General features: G+C 41.6%; 1 protein-coding gene across 3 annotated transcripts in view; it reads right to left on the reverse strand.

Annotated features, from left to right (window-relative positions):
- The window catches only part of afg2a (AFG2 AAA ATPase homolog A), an 87532-nt gene that overhangs the window by 54664 nt on the left and 16807 nt on the right, over nt 1–16061 (reverse strand). For 2 of the 3 annotated variants that reach the window (XR_003297185.1, XM_026330895.1), the window contains exons 12-15: nt 12123–12332; nt 10288–10341; nt 9940–10019; nt 5848–5974 (exon numbers count right to left, since the gene is read on the reverse strand). Coding sequence is in view for 2 of the 3 variants with exons in the window: in XM_026330895.1 (XP_026186680.1) it covers nt 5848–5974; nt 9940–10019; nt 10288–10341; nt 12123–12332 (471 nt within the window). In the remaining variant the exon portion in view is untranslated. Of the gene's footprint in view, nt 1–5847; nt 5975–9939; nt 10020–10287; nt 10342–11797; nt 12039–12122; nt 12333–16061 lie in introns of those variants that run through there. The other variant, XM_026330896.2, reaches the window with a different exon arrangement.

The raw sequence follows: 16061 nt of genomic DNA on the forward strand, positions 1-16061 counted from the left end.
GCCCACTAATTACAGCCTGGTGGAATTTAACTGTGATTACAATTAGCAACGTCCAGACTAGCTAGGAAAGCACTGACAGATGTTCAGGCTGCTCAAACTGGCCCAATGTGAGGTATTTACTTTGTATGAGTCCGGCTACATCCCAGTCGGTCACAGAAGATTTTTCAAATTAGTGCAGCTTTTACGAAAATGCTCCATATACTTGTTAATACGAGGACAGGAGGACTAAGAGGAGGCAGTGCAACCATCTGAAATCACACTGAACTGTAGAAGGAACATATGATCCATTCATTAGATATAAATGGTGATTTTTTTATGGGTGTTGAAATAGAAATAAAAAAAAATATATACTGTAAAAAAAGGCATGAGTACACTTTTAAACCGTGACCCTGAAAGAGTCACATGTTGCACAATTACAGTGCTAGATTGTGTTACTGGAAGTATGTTAGGACACAAGACCACAAGTCCACGAATGCTCGTAAAATATGTCAGAAGGCCCTATGCTTTATGCTTCAGTGTCATACATCGTGCCACAGAGCTACATTTCACTGAATTACAAAAATAGTTAGAGAGTCAACAACAGTACAGGCTATAAAATAAAATGAAACATTTAGTGACATCTGTCCTGATATTGTCAGCCACGAAGAAAATTGGCAACATCTGACAGCCAATTTAAAGTGACTGCAATAAGCTGTCCACAGTGAGGACTGAACCCTTAACTGCAGAGGTTTATTACTTTATCCACTCAGCAGCCTGGAGGCCTTCATTTCTAACACTTTGTATTTTTAAATCTGCAGAAATGGTCAGTTTTGCACATAATTGTCAAAAACACTGACCCAAGTCAAGTTTGGCACCATCTCCTGTTCAGAAGCCACATTACAGCACAACAGGCTGATTTTCAGAGGGAGGAGTCTGTACACATGATGAGACAAGAAAATACAGAAACTCAGTTGACAGAGAAAACAAGACCATCTGTTCATTAGAACAACAACGACAGGAACGACAATTAATAATAAAGGATGTTTAGTATTCTATAAAATGATAATTAGATCATTAAAAATGTTGCTGCACAAATTAAGGACTAACTATAAAATTGCTTGATTTTGTGTCATAACTTGTTTACCCTTAAGGTTTATTTAAATTGTATTAGTGCAGCCACACTCAGTTGACTCTGCTTATTTTTACTGTGTTGCAGCCAAATTTGCAAAGTAAAAACTAAATAATTAAGGCAAAGCTAACTTTCATGGTTTCTAGAAAAATCAGGCAAACAGCATTCTCAGGAAGGAAGGTGGTTACAACCGTTTATTTGTTGTCATTCCTCTAACATGGTAACATGCCCGGGGAGTTGTTGATGATTCAAACCCATTCTGGCACATTTTCATCCACAACAAGGTGAGTTAAATAAGCAGACAATACTGTGGGAGGAAATTTGTAAGTGGGTGGGCCAGTGTTAGACCTGCAGAAACATGATCTGACTGTTATATTTATAAAATAATATTTAAAGCACTTGGGTCCTGAGGATGTGATCTCGTGTTCTCAAGCAAATACTGGCAAACCAGTGAAATCACAACTGTAACTGTAGACAACCAGATGAATAGGATGATGGCAGTTGCTGAATTATAAGCTGGAGTCGTATTTGCTGTCACTGTATTATGCACAATGCAGCCAGGTTAAATGCAAATGTAGTGAGGCTCTTATACACATCCAATCTATTCTATCGCCTAATTCCATTGCTTCTGTTTTGTTTTGGCCCCTTGATCTGATAAGAGCCCAGTTGGTAACTTCTGGTCCCAAACAAAGAGCCATCTGCTAGTAATCTTCCCCACTGTAAGTAGCCCTGCCTGCTGATAGCATGGATGACGCCTAGTGCACGTTAGGGTAAACAGAAAGGCCATTCAGTGAAACAACAAACGTTGTCTTTCCTGAGCAATAACCCACCTATGGATTCACAAAACAAACAAACTGGAAAAGGAAAAACAAAAAGCTAAAGGTGTTTTTTTTTTTTTTTTTTGTTTTTTTTTTTTTTTGACAAACTACAAATAGTGAAAGGGACAACTTGTATGAGCGTGTGTGTGTGTGTGTGTGTGTGTGTGTGAGGGTGGGTGTGTGTGTGTGTGTGTGTGTGTTTACAGGTATGTGTACAAACATTTAGGTGCCTCACAAACTAAGTGCTGGGGGCTTTTCCTACTGAACTGGCTGGATAAATATTCCTGGTGGTGCTAATCAATCACCACAGAGTGGTCACAGCAGGTCAGAGGTGGGCCTGGGTGATTGGCACAATACAAAGGAAAGAGGAAGTAAGATTAAGGTGGTTGAGGTGGAAGGAGGTGTGTGTGTGTGTGTGTGTGTGTGTGCGTTGAGGGGGGGGGCAGAGAAAGAGAAACAAATTACTCTGGTTTGGCTGCAGTTAAAGTGAGAATGTGCATCACACTTATCACTTGCCATACACAGATGAGAGGAAGTACTTTGTGTGCCTGTGTGAAAAAAAAAAAAAATCTGTTACCTGTTGTTCTGCAGTTATTAGGATATGATTCAGCTGCATTAGTCACATTGTGTCTGGCCACTGGTCGTGTTTGTCAGTGTCTGTGAAGCTGAAGCTGACGCAGTGAACGTGCGACAGGACAGGATGTGCTGCACGAGGTAATGTTCAGCATTATTAAAAATGCTGTTCATGTCTGATGAGCACAATGGACGCTGAGTCAGAAGGGAACAAGGAAAATGATATCAGGCAAATATAAAACAGCATGGACAGAAATAGTAATGACAATAGTATCACAACACGATATGATTATACCATCTCAATGGTAATAAGGACTTAGCCCTAATAATATAGCAATTTTAGAGTAAGCGATGACAATTTGGATTTGAAAAGTGATTAAAACAGGATCAGAACCTGACCACATATTATACTGAGGTTGTTCACTCATTCACTGTCTTATTTATACTTTACAGACTTTATTCTGACACTGAGAAAATGCTTCCCAACTCCAAACAACCTCATTCTGACTCAGAAGCACCTTGATAAGAAACAGGAAGTCTTGCTGTCGTGTGGCAGCAGTTGAAAGATGGACAGCAGGTCTGCTCCTTTCAAACCAAACAGGACTTTCTCCCCTCTCTTCCTCTCACCGTGTCCATCAAACAGCTGAGGCCCCCAGGAGTCTCCTCTACTCCACCAACAACTGACAATGACTCCACTGACATCTGAGTGTCCCATTAATCTTCATTTGTCCCATCTTATCCTGCTGTTGGCATGGTAATGCCACCCAACCCCGGTGTGAACTGACACCATCAGTGGTGGTGAAGGGGTAGTAAAGGTAAAGGAAAGTGGGACTGCATGGGTCATTCAAATGACTTAACAACCACACCCACACACACACACACACACACACACACACACACACACACACACACACACACCCACACACACACACACACACACACACACACACACACACACACTGCAGGGGATGCGGACAGGACGGTGTAATCTGATTTCTCAGCTGCCCAGGAGACCACTTCCTGAGAGGCAGGGCAGCTCGTGGAGGGACGCCTGGGGTTTCCCATCTGTCCACCCAGGGGCTTGACCCCCTTCCTACTCTGCGGCCACAGATATATTCATGCAAACTCTCAGGCTGTTTTTAAGCCTCTGCACCAGCAAAAAAGTTTGAAATGAGATGGCAACCAGCTGCAGAGGTGGAGGAAGTTGTTCTTATTCGTTCACCACAGCAATGGATCAATTCTCTGCAAGTGGGATAGAAATGTGGAGGGGTTGGAGTGTCTGGGGAGGGGGTATGCAGAGGCTTTGTCCAAGGAATATATCCAAGTGCCAAATGCTTTGCAGTGAGAATTTGCCAGTTTACATGAAACAACTACAGTTGTGCCGACTCCTGGTGCTATTTTCTACATGTATGTGACGCTGATTACATCAGATGATTATTATGTTTAGATGTAGTAGAAAGAAGACAAAGAATAAAAATTGATCATTACATGTATCAGCTGAAAGAACAAGGGAATAGCAAATAAACATAGACAGAGGAGATATGTAATATTATTTCAAGCTATTAAGATTATCACTGTTCATAAAAAGCCATAATTTAATAAAGATCCTGTATCAAACCATGAATGTACAATGTGAAAAGCATATGTTAAGTCATTTACATTTACATGTATCTGTAACTTGCCACAGGTAAAATGGAAAAACTATGGCAAAAGATAAAAACAAACATCCTTCAGTTTCATTCATACTTGCAAACTTAACATTAAAAACTAGTGTTCACATTTCGTTTGTCTTGAGGTACGAAGCCTGTGAGTTAATTCAACAGAAACCATCCTCAATACTCGACAGTCGACAGTAAAACTACTTTTACTGAAATTACCCTTTAGGTTTTCATGCTCTTATTGTTAATTACTATTAATAATAATAATTAGTTGAACCTAGTGACAGACTTGGTACTATTACAGTATTTCATGCAAAGTAGTGGAGGACTCAAAGAGGAAAAAAACAAGGGAAAGACAGAGGCAGAAGGTTGGCTGAGTAGGTGCTGCAACATTTTCCTTTCCCTTGTCTTTTCAGACAAGGCACAGACTCAGTCTGTGATTAGCACTCAGGAAATTTCATTAGGACAGAGATTGGTGGATAGGAGACCAATCCACAGAGGAAAGCTTCTGTGGGTGGAAAGAAAAAGAGAAAGAGATAACAGGGTAGAAAATGGAAAATGGAGCAGGGACAGAGGAATGATGAATGTTAGATAACTGCTATGGAAGACAAGAGACAGGAAGAAGAGACAAAGGTTTTACTTCCATGTAGAGTCGGTTTCAAATAGATGAAACTGCAGCAGCTGTCAAATGTTCATTAAATGATTCCGACACATTAATGCACCTACTTTAACCACTGGTTAAAATCCTGATCCAAACCGTTACAGTAGATAAGCTTAAAATTTCAATATGACAAAACTAATATGGTATAAAACAGTTGGGGTAAATGTGAACTTGTCATATGGATTAAAGTCACGGTTTTCACAAGACAAGAGCAAGTGCCAGCTGAAAGATGGAAAACTGCTAATGTTGCTTCATGTTTTGTACATTGCTCTGTTAAAAGATTCCTGCTAGCAGCTCTGTGAGATCAGGAGTCAGGAGATCTAAAATCATTAGGGTTCATTGTCTGGGCAGTATGGATATCTGTGTGTCAATTCATCCAGTAGTTAAGATATTTCACTATAAACAAGACAGTCAAGCTCCTGATGGCCCCTGCAGAGAAGGTTGGGTATCTCCACAATTATTCCAAGTTTGTACCAAAAATCGTGACTGTTCATCAAATGTTAGTTGAGATATTTCAGGCTAGACTAGCAAACTGACACCGTCATCCCGAAGGCCATACCGCAAGGACTGATAAAACAGATTTAATAAGACACTGTCAGCATCAGCGTAGAGAATGAGATCCAAAATGGAAGCAGCTACTGAAACCCTGCACTAGAGAAAAGATTGTATGAGTGCAAACACACTTTCTATGCAAACGGTTTTCTATGGCGTCCTGTTCGCACTAGGTCGTGGTGTAAGGAAAAGCTCCAAATATATTTCAGAAAAATGCTCCTTAACCTAAAGAAGTTCATCCTCTGTAGCATCAAATTCAACTGTATGAAATCAACACAGCGACAGCATCTAAACAGGAGAGAGTTGAAGATGGTGAAGTCCGGACCGCGTGACCTTTAACCTTATCAATCATGTACAACGGTGGAAGGGAGGGAGCAGAGGAGACAAGGAGACGTACACACACAACATCTCCTCAACCTTATCAATCACAGACCAAAGAGGAGGAAAGAGAGATAAAGACAGACGGCGTCTGTTTACCTTATCGATCATGTCGGGCCGGTTGGTGGCAGCCAGCACTGTGACGTCTCGGAGCTGCTCGATGCCGTCCATCTCTGTCAGGAGCTGAGCGAGAACCCGGTCACCTACCCCTCCAGAGGCCGAGGAGCTGAGGGGTGGATGAGAACATAAGACAGATGAGTTGACAGGATGGAGAGCGAAGGAAACAGAGATGAGATCGATGTGTAGACGGGCGGCTGGATTGAAAGATGGACAAGCGTTAATTCTAATGTATTAGAATTAGTCAAAAACTGGGGAAAAGAATATCATTGATGGTATAAAGTGATTAATTCCAGCTAGATGACTGATGGCTGGGAGGAAAGATATTGTCACTGATACTGTGAAGGACTGAAGATGAAAACAAAAGAAATATGTATAGAAAATAAATCAGGGAAATATTGGGAAAAAACAAATAACAGAAATGAGCGTGTGATGAATGAATGAGTGGATTAATGATAAAAACACGGTGCAGGATCCAAGTTCCTGCTCTCAGGATTACAACACATGCCTTTAAACTTTCTCATTGCCACTAATATTTACAATATTATGCAATGATGAAAAGTGGCCAGTTCTTGAATACTTGTAGGGAACTTTTGCATAGTTTCAGTGACACTCTGTTAGCAGATTCTTTCATTAGTGCAATTCCTCTCAAAAAGACTTTGGCAGCAAGAGTGAGCTCTCCTGCCAATGACGTCTTACTGAAGCGAAGTGAAAACAACGCAGCAGAAAACAGGACACCTCTTTCAAATAAAGCAGCTGCTCTTTAGACAAAGCCAACAAATATTGTTTGGACTTGTAAATGCAGTGTCTGTCTTCTGCCAATTTGGCAAAGTTTGGAAATGCTGATGCGTATCTCACCCGGGTTTCATCAAATTCATCATTTCACAAAACGTGGAAGACGACAATGAACCATGAGTTCAGTACTGCAGTGTCAGACAGCAGCGCTCTTCAAACTCGGTTATTAAAACAAAGTAAATCACTGTTAGCTTCGCTGTGTATCTGTGGCCATGCTGATTGATGCATGTGTCACGTTGAGCTGAACTCTAAAAAAAACATGTGTTATTTAAGAGCGATCTAACATCTGGTGGCTTAACTTTGCTGCAGCGATGTACTGGTGTACTGCGGCATCAAGTGCTGGGTGTGACTGCAAGTGCAACCGAGAACACTTCTCACCACAACACTCGCAGCGTCTTGAAGCATGTGGTGTGGTGCGAAACAGGCAGAAGTGTCAGCAAAACACGGCTTTTCATCCTGGTGTTAAATTGCTCTTTCTTTGTCATGGTGTGAATGTTTGTGTGTCTCTATGCGTCAGCCTGTGATAGATGTCCCACCTCTCGCCCAACGTCTCCTGTGACCTGAAACCCCACAGGATAAGCAGTATAGATGAATGCCTGTGTTTGTCACTACTATCGGTGACCACAGGTGTCGTCAACCCAACCCAGATTGGAGTCTATCACTCCCAGGAAGAACCCTCAGCTGTCCTACTACACTACAGGAGCTGAGAAAATATATTTATTATTGTCAACCAAATCTAATAAAGAATAACTGACAATGACAGTGATTTCTTAAAACAGACACTGGCCCTTGACATTTTCTGCAAATATTTCTCAAACAGGAGTAAACAGTGCATTTCATGGGGATGATGGATTTTAAGCCATAGATTAGTCCACATTCTTTTTTACCAGAGTGAGTATTTACAGGCAGCAGGAGGGTGAACCATATACTAGACTGAGCCAAACTACAGTGCCCACATTCATGGTAATGAAGGCACATGTCACACAGGGGAACAGTGTGGCTCATTGATGTGTTTTGAAGAGTTTGTGGAAAACAATGGTGCTCTACTAGCAGAGGAATAAGCTACGTCAGGCTTTGGCTACAACTGCGATGATTTTTGTGAGATTTGTTGACAAGTGAAAAACAATAATAACATAGAATACTGCCAGCCCTGTCCTTTAAGAAACTCATCACTGTGTTAGACACTGCATTACAAGGTGGTTATTTTCCATAGCTCAGTGCAGACAGCCACCATTTCCAGCTCAAACACACACACAGTCTCTGTTGACAGGGCCAGCGGAAGTGCCAGACATCATTAGCAGACACAAGGCTGCAGAGCAACACAAAGGAGCTCTGTCACTGAAATATGAAGGGGGAGGCAGGGAGAGGGAAATAAAGTTTGGGTGAGGGGAGACGGCGAAGAGAAAAGGATGGTGGGAAAGCAGGACAGGGTGATGAACTGGAGAAAGGGAAGGGGTACGAGGGAGAATATGAGGTGAAAAAGTAGAGAGGATGTGAAGAAAAACTACACGACAGGGAGAAAGAAAAGGAGGAAAGAAAAAGGTTGGATGGGATGAAATAGAAAGAGAGAGAGGGATGAGAGAAAAGGTGCAATGAAAAGCAAACATTTCTGCCTTCCAGTGAAATGTGTCTGTTTAAACCCAGTTTTGTTCATTATGTTTATTATCTTCGCTTCTCTGAGGATTGAACATAAGAGATTCTTCCTTTAATTAGACAACAGTGTTTTTGATTTGTCATCTGTCAATCAATCCCTGCCTCTCTCTCTTAAGCTGTTCGTATTTATCTCCTCTATCCTCTGTCTCTTCGTTCTCTACCAGTGTGGCAAACAGGCTGACTGCTTCTCATCTCCTGTCCCAGGACAGAAAGAAACACACACACACACTGTACACAACAGCGCCAAGGCTTGGTTGTGACGGTTTTGAATTCTTGCTGACGTGCGTGAGTCACTTCACTCATTAAACCTGGCAGGAAGTGAAGACCAATAAATAACCTTTATAGATCTGTGTTAAGTGCATTTTTAGAATGGCGAGTGGCCTGGAGGCAGAGCTCCAGCCTCATGTCGATCACAGCTCTCTCACCGAGCTGTGTTAGTGGTGAAAGGCTGGGTGTAGTCACAGTCGGTCCTCGCAGAGTGCATTCGCAAAATTGAACATCAAGATAAGGAGAGGGACGCTCAATCATAGTGTAAACGCAGAGAGAACTCGACAGTCCCACTGGCAGAGAGCTGATTGATGAGGACAGGTTGAAATAGAGTCGCTTCCTGAACACTGGAAATGAGTCAAGGCTGCACCAAACAAGTATGAAAACTCGGCTCCAGACTTTGGAAAATGGTCTGAAGTTCTGTAACGTGTGGTCAAAATGGAAGACTGCTCATTAAAAATAGCTAAAGACTGAATACTGACTGTATAAAACACATAAAATTAATCTGACAATATCTTGCCATGTACTTACTGTGGTTTTAGTAGCATCAACCACATGTGTGTTTTGAAAAGGCATAAGTTCTTCTAATATTCTAGTAAGATTAGAATAGAAAAAGATTTTTACAAATATAACTTTGCTGTTCTTCTTGATCTGCGTCACATTAACAGAAACAAAGATGTCAAAATGTTATGCTTAGACGTCTTACAAAAGTTATAAGGATGACTCGTTGGCCTTTCTGTGCTCCCACGTACAACGTTCAGTTCCATCATATGGTTTACCAGGAAGCACGCTGCATATTTGGCCTTCCCCATCTGCTGTGGAAGGGCACAATGAAGGGTTTGTGCGTCTCCGGCCTGAGTCCTCTGTCCGCCCCCCCATCCTCCTTCCTTTAAGCCACAGATGTTCCCAGTGCCATCCCACTAAAGCGCCTCCGGACAAGACTGTGTTCTGTGCTCGCCAGTAGCAAGAAGCCGCAAAAGTCTAAGAGGACTCCATGGGAACTGAGTGGCTGGCTTTGATAGTGCAGCCATACAAACTCTCTTTGGGATGTTTGCTCCATCTATTCATAAGTGAATCTTTGTGAGAAATGTGTGGACAGGCTGAATTCAAGCAGACCGCAGCGATGACTGTGTATTTGTCATCACTGGACAATGAATGACCACAGCGCTGAAAATAGTAAACACTGGACAGAAGCAGCAGTCAACAATGATCAATTATCCAAGGAACGTTGAGGGAGGAAATGCATATTTATAACATGGGAAGGAACTGTCTTTGCCATTATTTCTGTAGTCTTACTGCATCTTTTTTTTCTAGCTCCAGACCTCTTTCTACGCCAACATGAACAGGAACATACTGTACCTTCCTCGTTCGCTGGCAAGAGCATCAATCTCATCAAAGAAGACGATGGAAGGAGCGACGGCCCTCGCCTTCCGAAACACCTGCAAGCAGCGTCAGCAACAATGTAGAAGAAAACAGGACAAATCAGGAGCAATGAATCAACCTCAGCCAGAAGTGCACACAAACATACACAGGAAACACAGCACTAGTTAATGCCATACGTGACATGTCCGGCCATCCGCTCATTACATAAACTACTAAAAATATTCAAACTACAATTTGAACAGTGTGGTAGAGTTAAGTGACCAAGACACTTCACTTCATCGACTCTAAACCATGTCATTGTAATAATCCAGTAAGGGACGTTACCTCTCTTACAGCTCTTTCAGACTCCCCAACGTACTTGCTCAGTAATTCTGGCCCCTGCAAGAAAAGATGGGAATGGTAATAAAGTGAAAAGACATGACAACATGAAATGTTTAAGACAAAAGTACTGAACTGTTTCCTACAGGTGATTGTTGAGTTTATTAAAGTGCTGATAAATAACTGCAATCATCACCAGGGCTGCCACGACTGATCACGGTTGTGCCTTGCGAGTATCACCTGGTGGTGGTGTGTGTAGATGTTTGCAAGCAGCAGGAACACAAAACACACAGGTAGTTACTGGTAACCAGTTAGTATTTACAGAATGAGTCTCACCCAAATAATTATTTTATGTGTCTGTTGTCTGAGAACAGAAATAAACAAACGTCAATCGACAGCTACGCTGCTGTGTGTTGAAACCTTTCACTGATGCTGCATGTTGCTTTCACAAACTACCTGTGTTCTTCAGATTGAACTGGCTTAGTGTGGACGTTGTCTACAAATACCCTGCCGCTACTACTGCACCCAACAATTACTACCATCACAAATTTTATTCCCATTACTACTTCTGAATCTCTTCCTCCCTCTTCTCTTCTGATTTGAACTTTTTACTCCTTCACTCAGAAGCAGATAAACATCCACTCAACCCTCAGAAAGAACTTCCTCCCCTGCAATCCACCCTTTCAACACTTCTGGGCTGACGGAGGAGACGACACTTAACTCCCAGCCCCTTTGTCTCCTGCAGTAAGTGTGGAGGTTGACTCATTAATCCCAGGTTCCTCTCTGTGGCAGCGCCAAGGCCTGGACATGGTGAGTTTAAAACTATTGACACTGTAGAGATGCAAGCTGTGTTTGTGCCGAGTGTGTGTTTGTGCGCATGAATTCATCTGCGGATGTGAGTGTGTTTGAGTGGTTGCAGTGGGAGGAAACTGAAATTGACAAGATGATAATAGGGCTTATTCACACAGAGGAAACAGGCTGAGCCTTAAAGTATCCACATTTAAATGTGGATAACGTATCTATGTCAAAGCAACTGCTGCACTGGAAAAACCTGATACTGTTATTGCAGATGCTGGAGAGCAGATTTCAACAGGGGGACAGGATGTTTCTTAGCATTTTCATAGAACAAATACACTTCCCCATGACACGGAACCTGCTTCACAAGATTATAGTAAAGCCCTTAAGTCTTAAGTCTCATCTTTGTATCAAACACAATAAATACTTCAGCAATGACTACAAGTAAAAGCGAAAACATTTAACGTATGCATTTGTGACAACGGAAGTGACTTTAAGGGAATTTGCATAAACGCTCAGTCTAAAGCTGTTCTGGATAAGCACAGATGTTGAGGAGTCAAGTAAGTGAAGAAAGTAAGTGTGTAACCATTTAATGAAAACCTCACTGTTAAAAACAACAAACAAAGCTACATTTAACAACAGCAGGTCACAGCAACATTTGCTTAATGAAGCTGGTTGAGAGCTTCTGTCGAAGCTTCCTGTCTCACATGGCAACAGCTTTGAAAATATTCACTGATAAACAATTCAACAAGCTGATCAATCAATATCTGTCAGCCAGGTCTGGATGGGTGGGAGGCACGGGTGACAGTCATGGTGGCAGAGAGGATGGGGGTGATGAATGAGAGGGGACAAACACCAGGTCAAAGGTCAGACAAAGAAACTCTCTGCACAGGAAGGTAGGCAGTCAGACCGCATCCAGGCCTGCAGAGACCGTCTTTCAACCCAGCCCAGTATAATCTGTACTGTCAAAGAGTCAATGCAAAGTGTAAAACTTTACAGGTGTTATGGAGGAAAAGGTGACCAGGTCAACTAGAGTCTCTACTTACTTTAATAGCCAGAAAGTTAAGCCCACTTTCATTAGCCAGAGCCTTGGCTATCATGGTCTTGGAGCAGCCTGGGGGCCCGTAGAGCAGGACTCCTTTAGGTGGTTGGATGCCCATACGGATGAAGGCCTCGGGGTGCCTCAGAGGCCACTCAACGGCCTGCTTCAGTTTCAGCTTCACCTCCTCCATCCCACCTACATCCGACCAGCGAACCTGGATTTAGGAAATGATAAGATCAATTTAGAATTGTGTTCTTCAATAAACTAAACAATAAACATCTTTTTCAATTACAATGACCTTGCAATGATGTGGAAATCCAGTATCGGCATCCATTATACATAAGTATTTGTTGTTTCCCAGAATGAATTACTATGACTTATTATTTTTGAGACAACATCGTGATGAACAGGGAAACTGTAGTCAGTAATAAGAAATAATAATAAAAGATGGAAAAAAAGAAGAAAAACAATAAGTAGCAGTAGAAAAAGTAGAATACTTCAGTGACTAATCAGTCACAATAAACTGTACAGCAGTTCAACAGAAAGCATCATATGTATTTATCTTTAATAAACGATCACCATGCCTTTAAAAAGGCTTTACGTCACTTGGGTTCGTTCGTACCACAGAGTTGTAAACTGTGGCTGCCTCAACACAAACACAACAGTCAATGCAACAGTCCAAATGAACTCTGACTCTACACTGATGTTACAGATGTTCTCATGTAACCGATGCACACGGGTGACCTTTCATACTTTCTGTCCACCCAAGTAAACGGCAAAGAACTGTGAGTTCTTTCAGACTGATGGCGGGGTCAGGGGGAGGGGAGAAGAGAGAAATATAAAAGCATATTTGGAAGGAGATGGAGAACCTGAGGGCTGAGTAAGGGAGACTCTGAATGGAGAGAACAACAACAGAGGGAGTTGGCTAACAGCTGCCTGTCTGACAGATGGAGGGAGGGAGAGAATCCGGCAGCGAACAACCGGAGGAGATAAAGCAGATAAGGAGGAGAAACCCTCATCCAAATCCCCTTCTCTCATACTTCTTGTCTCTTTTCTGCATTATCCCTTCATCCCTCTTTCTCACTCCTAGCTTAAATATTTTCCTCATCTGTCTTTTTTTCATAATGGCCCCTTTCTCGTTCTGTTTCTTATCTGTCTTATCTGCTGCGTTTCTTCCTTTCTCCCCACACTTGGCTTTCTCCAATTACGTTTACATGAACCAAAGAAACAACGTTACTGGGCAAAATCATTAAGCAGGAATTTGTACATTATGTGTGCACGCATTGCTGTGAACTGGTTACTGTGAACTGTGCATAGGCCACATGCACCTTATTCTGATACTTTGGGACATTGCTTTTATCAGTGTACCATCTTTTCCCCCTCAGCCAAGCATCACAACTTCTCCTTAATATTTTTGACTTTTTTTTCAAAAGTATTTCTGCATTTCAACAATTTTTTGCACATAAATGGAAAATATGTGTAAAAACATGAACATGAAGATGCTTTTTTTTTTTTTTTTAAATGTCATTAGAAACCTGGTTCTGTGTATATGCATTTATGATAATAGAGGTTCTACTAATCCTCAGATCATTAAAATTAGGTTCCTTAATTAGACAACATTAAAGAGACCAGATTTAGTGCTGCAGCAATTGGCTGATTAATCAGTTAGTTAAATAACAGTCAATCTTGATGACTGATAAATCCTATTTCCTAGTTCCTGGTTTTCCCTGATCATTTACTGTGGACTGAATTTCTCTGGGTTCTGGACTGATGGTGGAACAAAAATAATCTAAACATTGTGGGCTTGGGTTCTGATGGATACTGTTCATTTTATAGACTAAATCGTTAGTCGGTAAAATAATCCTTAGTTGTCCTCATCAGATTACTGCAGAATGTCACATGTCCATGTAACTACAGTGTTCATCCACCTTCCTACCATCTATGTCCCTCACATCTTTCTGTGTATCTGTCTAATCTCTACTGAACTCGCTTTCTTCTCACTATCATCTCATCTTTCAGTCTCTACATTAAATAACGCTGCTTTCCTTTCTCTCTTCTCACATCCTCTCTATGATTTCCTCCTCCCTTTCTCTCACATGCTCATCCCCCCACCCATTACCCTCCTCCCTCTGCTCCCCATCCAGAGGTAACAGATCCCAGGCCACCGGCGCCGTCTCCGGGGAATGAAGCACCTAATGGAAACCTGGCGTCTGGCCACAGAAATACCGAACAATTTATGGACAGAGTCGAGCAGGAGAGAGGAAAGGACAGAGCGAGGGGAGTGAGGGGAGTGTTGTAGAGATGAGGAGATAGTCCGGAAGCAGGCGAGCAAACCAGAACGCCTATTTCAAGGCCCAGAGATGAATAAAATGAAAAAAGCTGAGATAAAAGCAAACTGTAAAATAGGTTTACAGACAGAGAAACGGAGGAATCAGGAGGGTGGGTAAAGAAACAAGGAAAGACGTTTTGTGTTTGAAACTACAGAAGCAATAATTTTATGGACAGTGCAATATGTTAAAGCCTATTTAGACTTGGCTGGATGATTATTATTACACATCATATTTTACTTTCCATTCAACTGCATGTAAGTGGTGCAAATCTAACATTTTTGAGCTGGCTGTTTTTCAGGATTACTTTTGCTTCTAACTTCTTTCATGGTGCATTCAACTTTTAATATTTCACTTAAAAAACAAAAAACATGGAGAGAGGCCCAGGGATTTGTAGTGTTTGTGTTTATAAAAAAACTACATTTTCAAAACTCTCTGCCTGTAGCTGCATTATTATAATTAAACGGTACAGTTTCAATGAAAAAAATGAAATGCTCTGTAATCAATAGGCTGAAACCATGAGTCAACTGAAAATATTTTTCCTAATGGGTGTAACAGGCCTCGTGACATGCGACATGTCAGATCTACCAAACATAAGTAAAAATTTAAGACTTGTGACACGACAGCTTTTACCAAAATAATAGGAAATGTCTCTATGTGGTAAACAGGGGTAGACAATACGGTGGAGCCAGTCCTGTCTCATCAGGCACAGAACAACATCACATAGTCTTAGAATGACCTACAATCTAATCCCGCTATCTGAACCAGATTTGTGGTTTTGGGGATTTAAAGGCCTCCAGCATCTTCTTTTCCCGGCATCATCCTCCAACCTGCCAATCATCTGAACACAAATCAATTACTTGCCCTTTGTCTCAAAGCAGCAGATGTGCAATACAACACTTTAAAGTCTCATCTTACCCCTTAGTGTTTGGTTAAGTGTCTGTAGACTTGCTGGAGTCATTGGAAGTAAGAACAATATAAAAGTAACTTTAATTGCAAGATGCTTTTTGTCACAAATGAGGTGTCTGTGGAATCTGAATGCAAAGTTTTGACTCACACTTTGCTGTGCTGTTTTTCCCCCCGTCTTCACTCCCTCCTTTGCTGTTCAAGACCCAGTTATTATCTTTTACTGTTGTTTTCTGAACTTTATAAGGGGCCTAGCAGGCTCTGGCCCTTTGATGGGATGGAAAGGGGAGTGGGGGGGGGGAGACTTCTCTCTCACACACACATAAATAAATGGGCTTGTTATACAGTTGGCAAATGAAAATATTAAAGGATGACTGCACGGTGGAAGATGATAAAGAAAAAATGTGCTGGGTAAACAGGAAAGACAAAGAATGTCTTGTCATCAAACAAAGGATTAAGAATGTACTGTCAATTTATGTATATGTAAATATAATGTAAATCAAGAGGCATAAGCTGTAAAATTTAAGTCTCTGGATACGTGATCTGAGAAGGTTTCCATGGAACCCGAGGCGTGTATTCATCCGGCACCACTGGAAGTTTCTTATATAAAATGGATTAGAAACAAATGTTTGCACTCATGTGGATATAATCAAGTCCGGGGCTCTGCGGCTGGCCTTTCAGCTGAGCTGCGCTAGGGGGAAAAAAAAGGA

The sequence above is a fragment of the Mastacembelus armatus genome, chromosome 10 (assembly GCF_900324485.2).
Source record: "Mastacembelus armatus chromosome 10, fMasArm1.2, whole genome shotgun sequence".
NCBI lineage: Eukaryota > Metazoa > Chordata > Actinopteri > Synbranchiformes > Mastacembelidae > Mastacembelus > Mastacembelus armatus.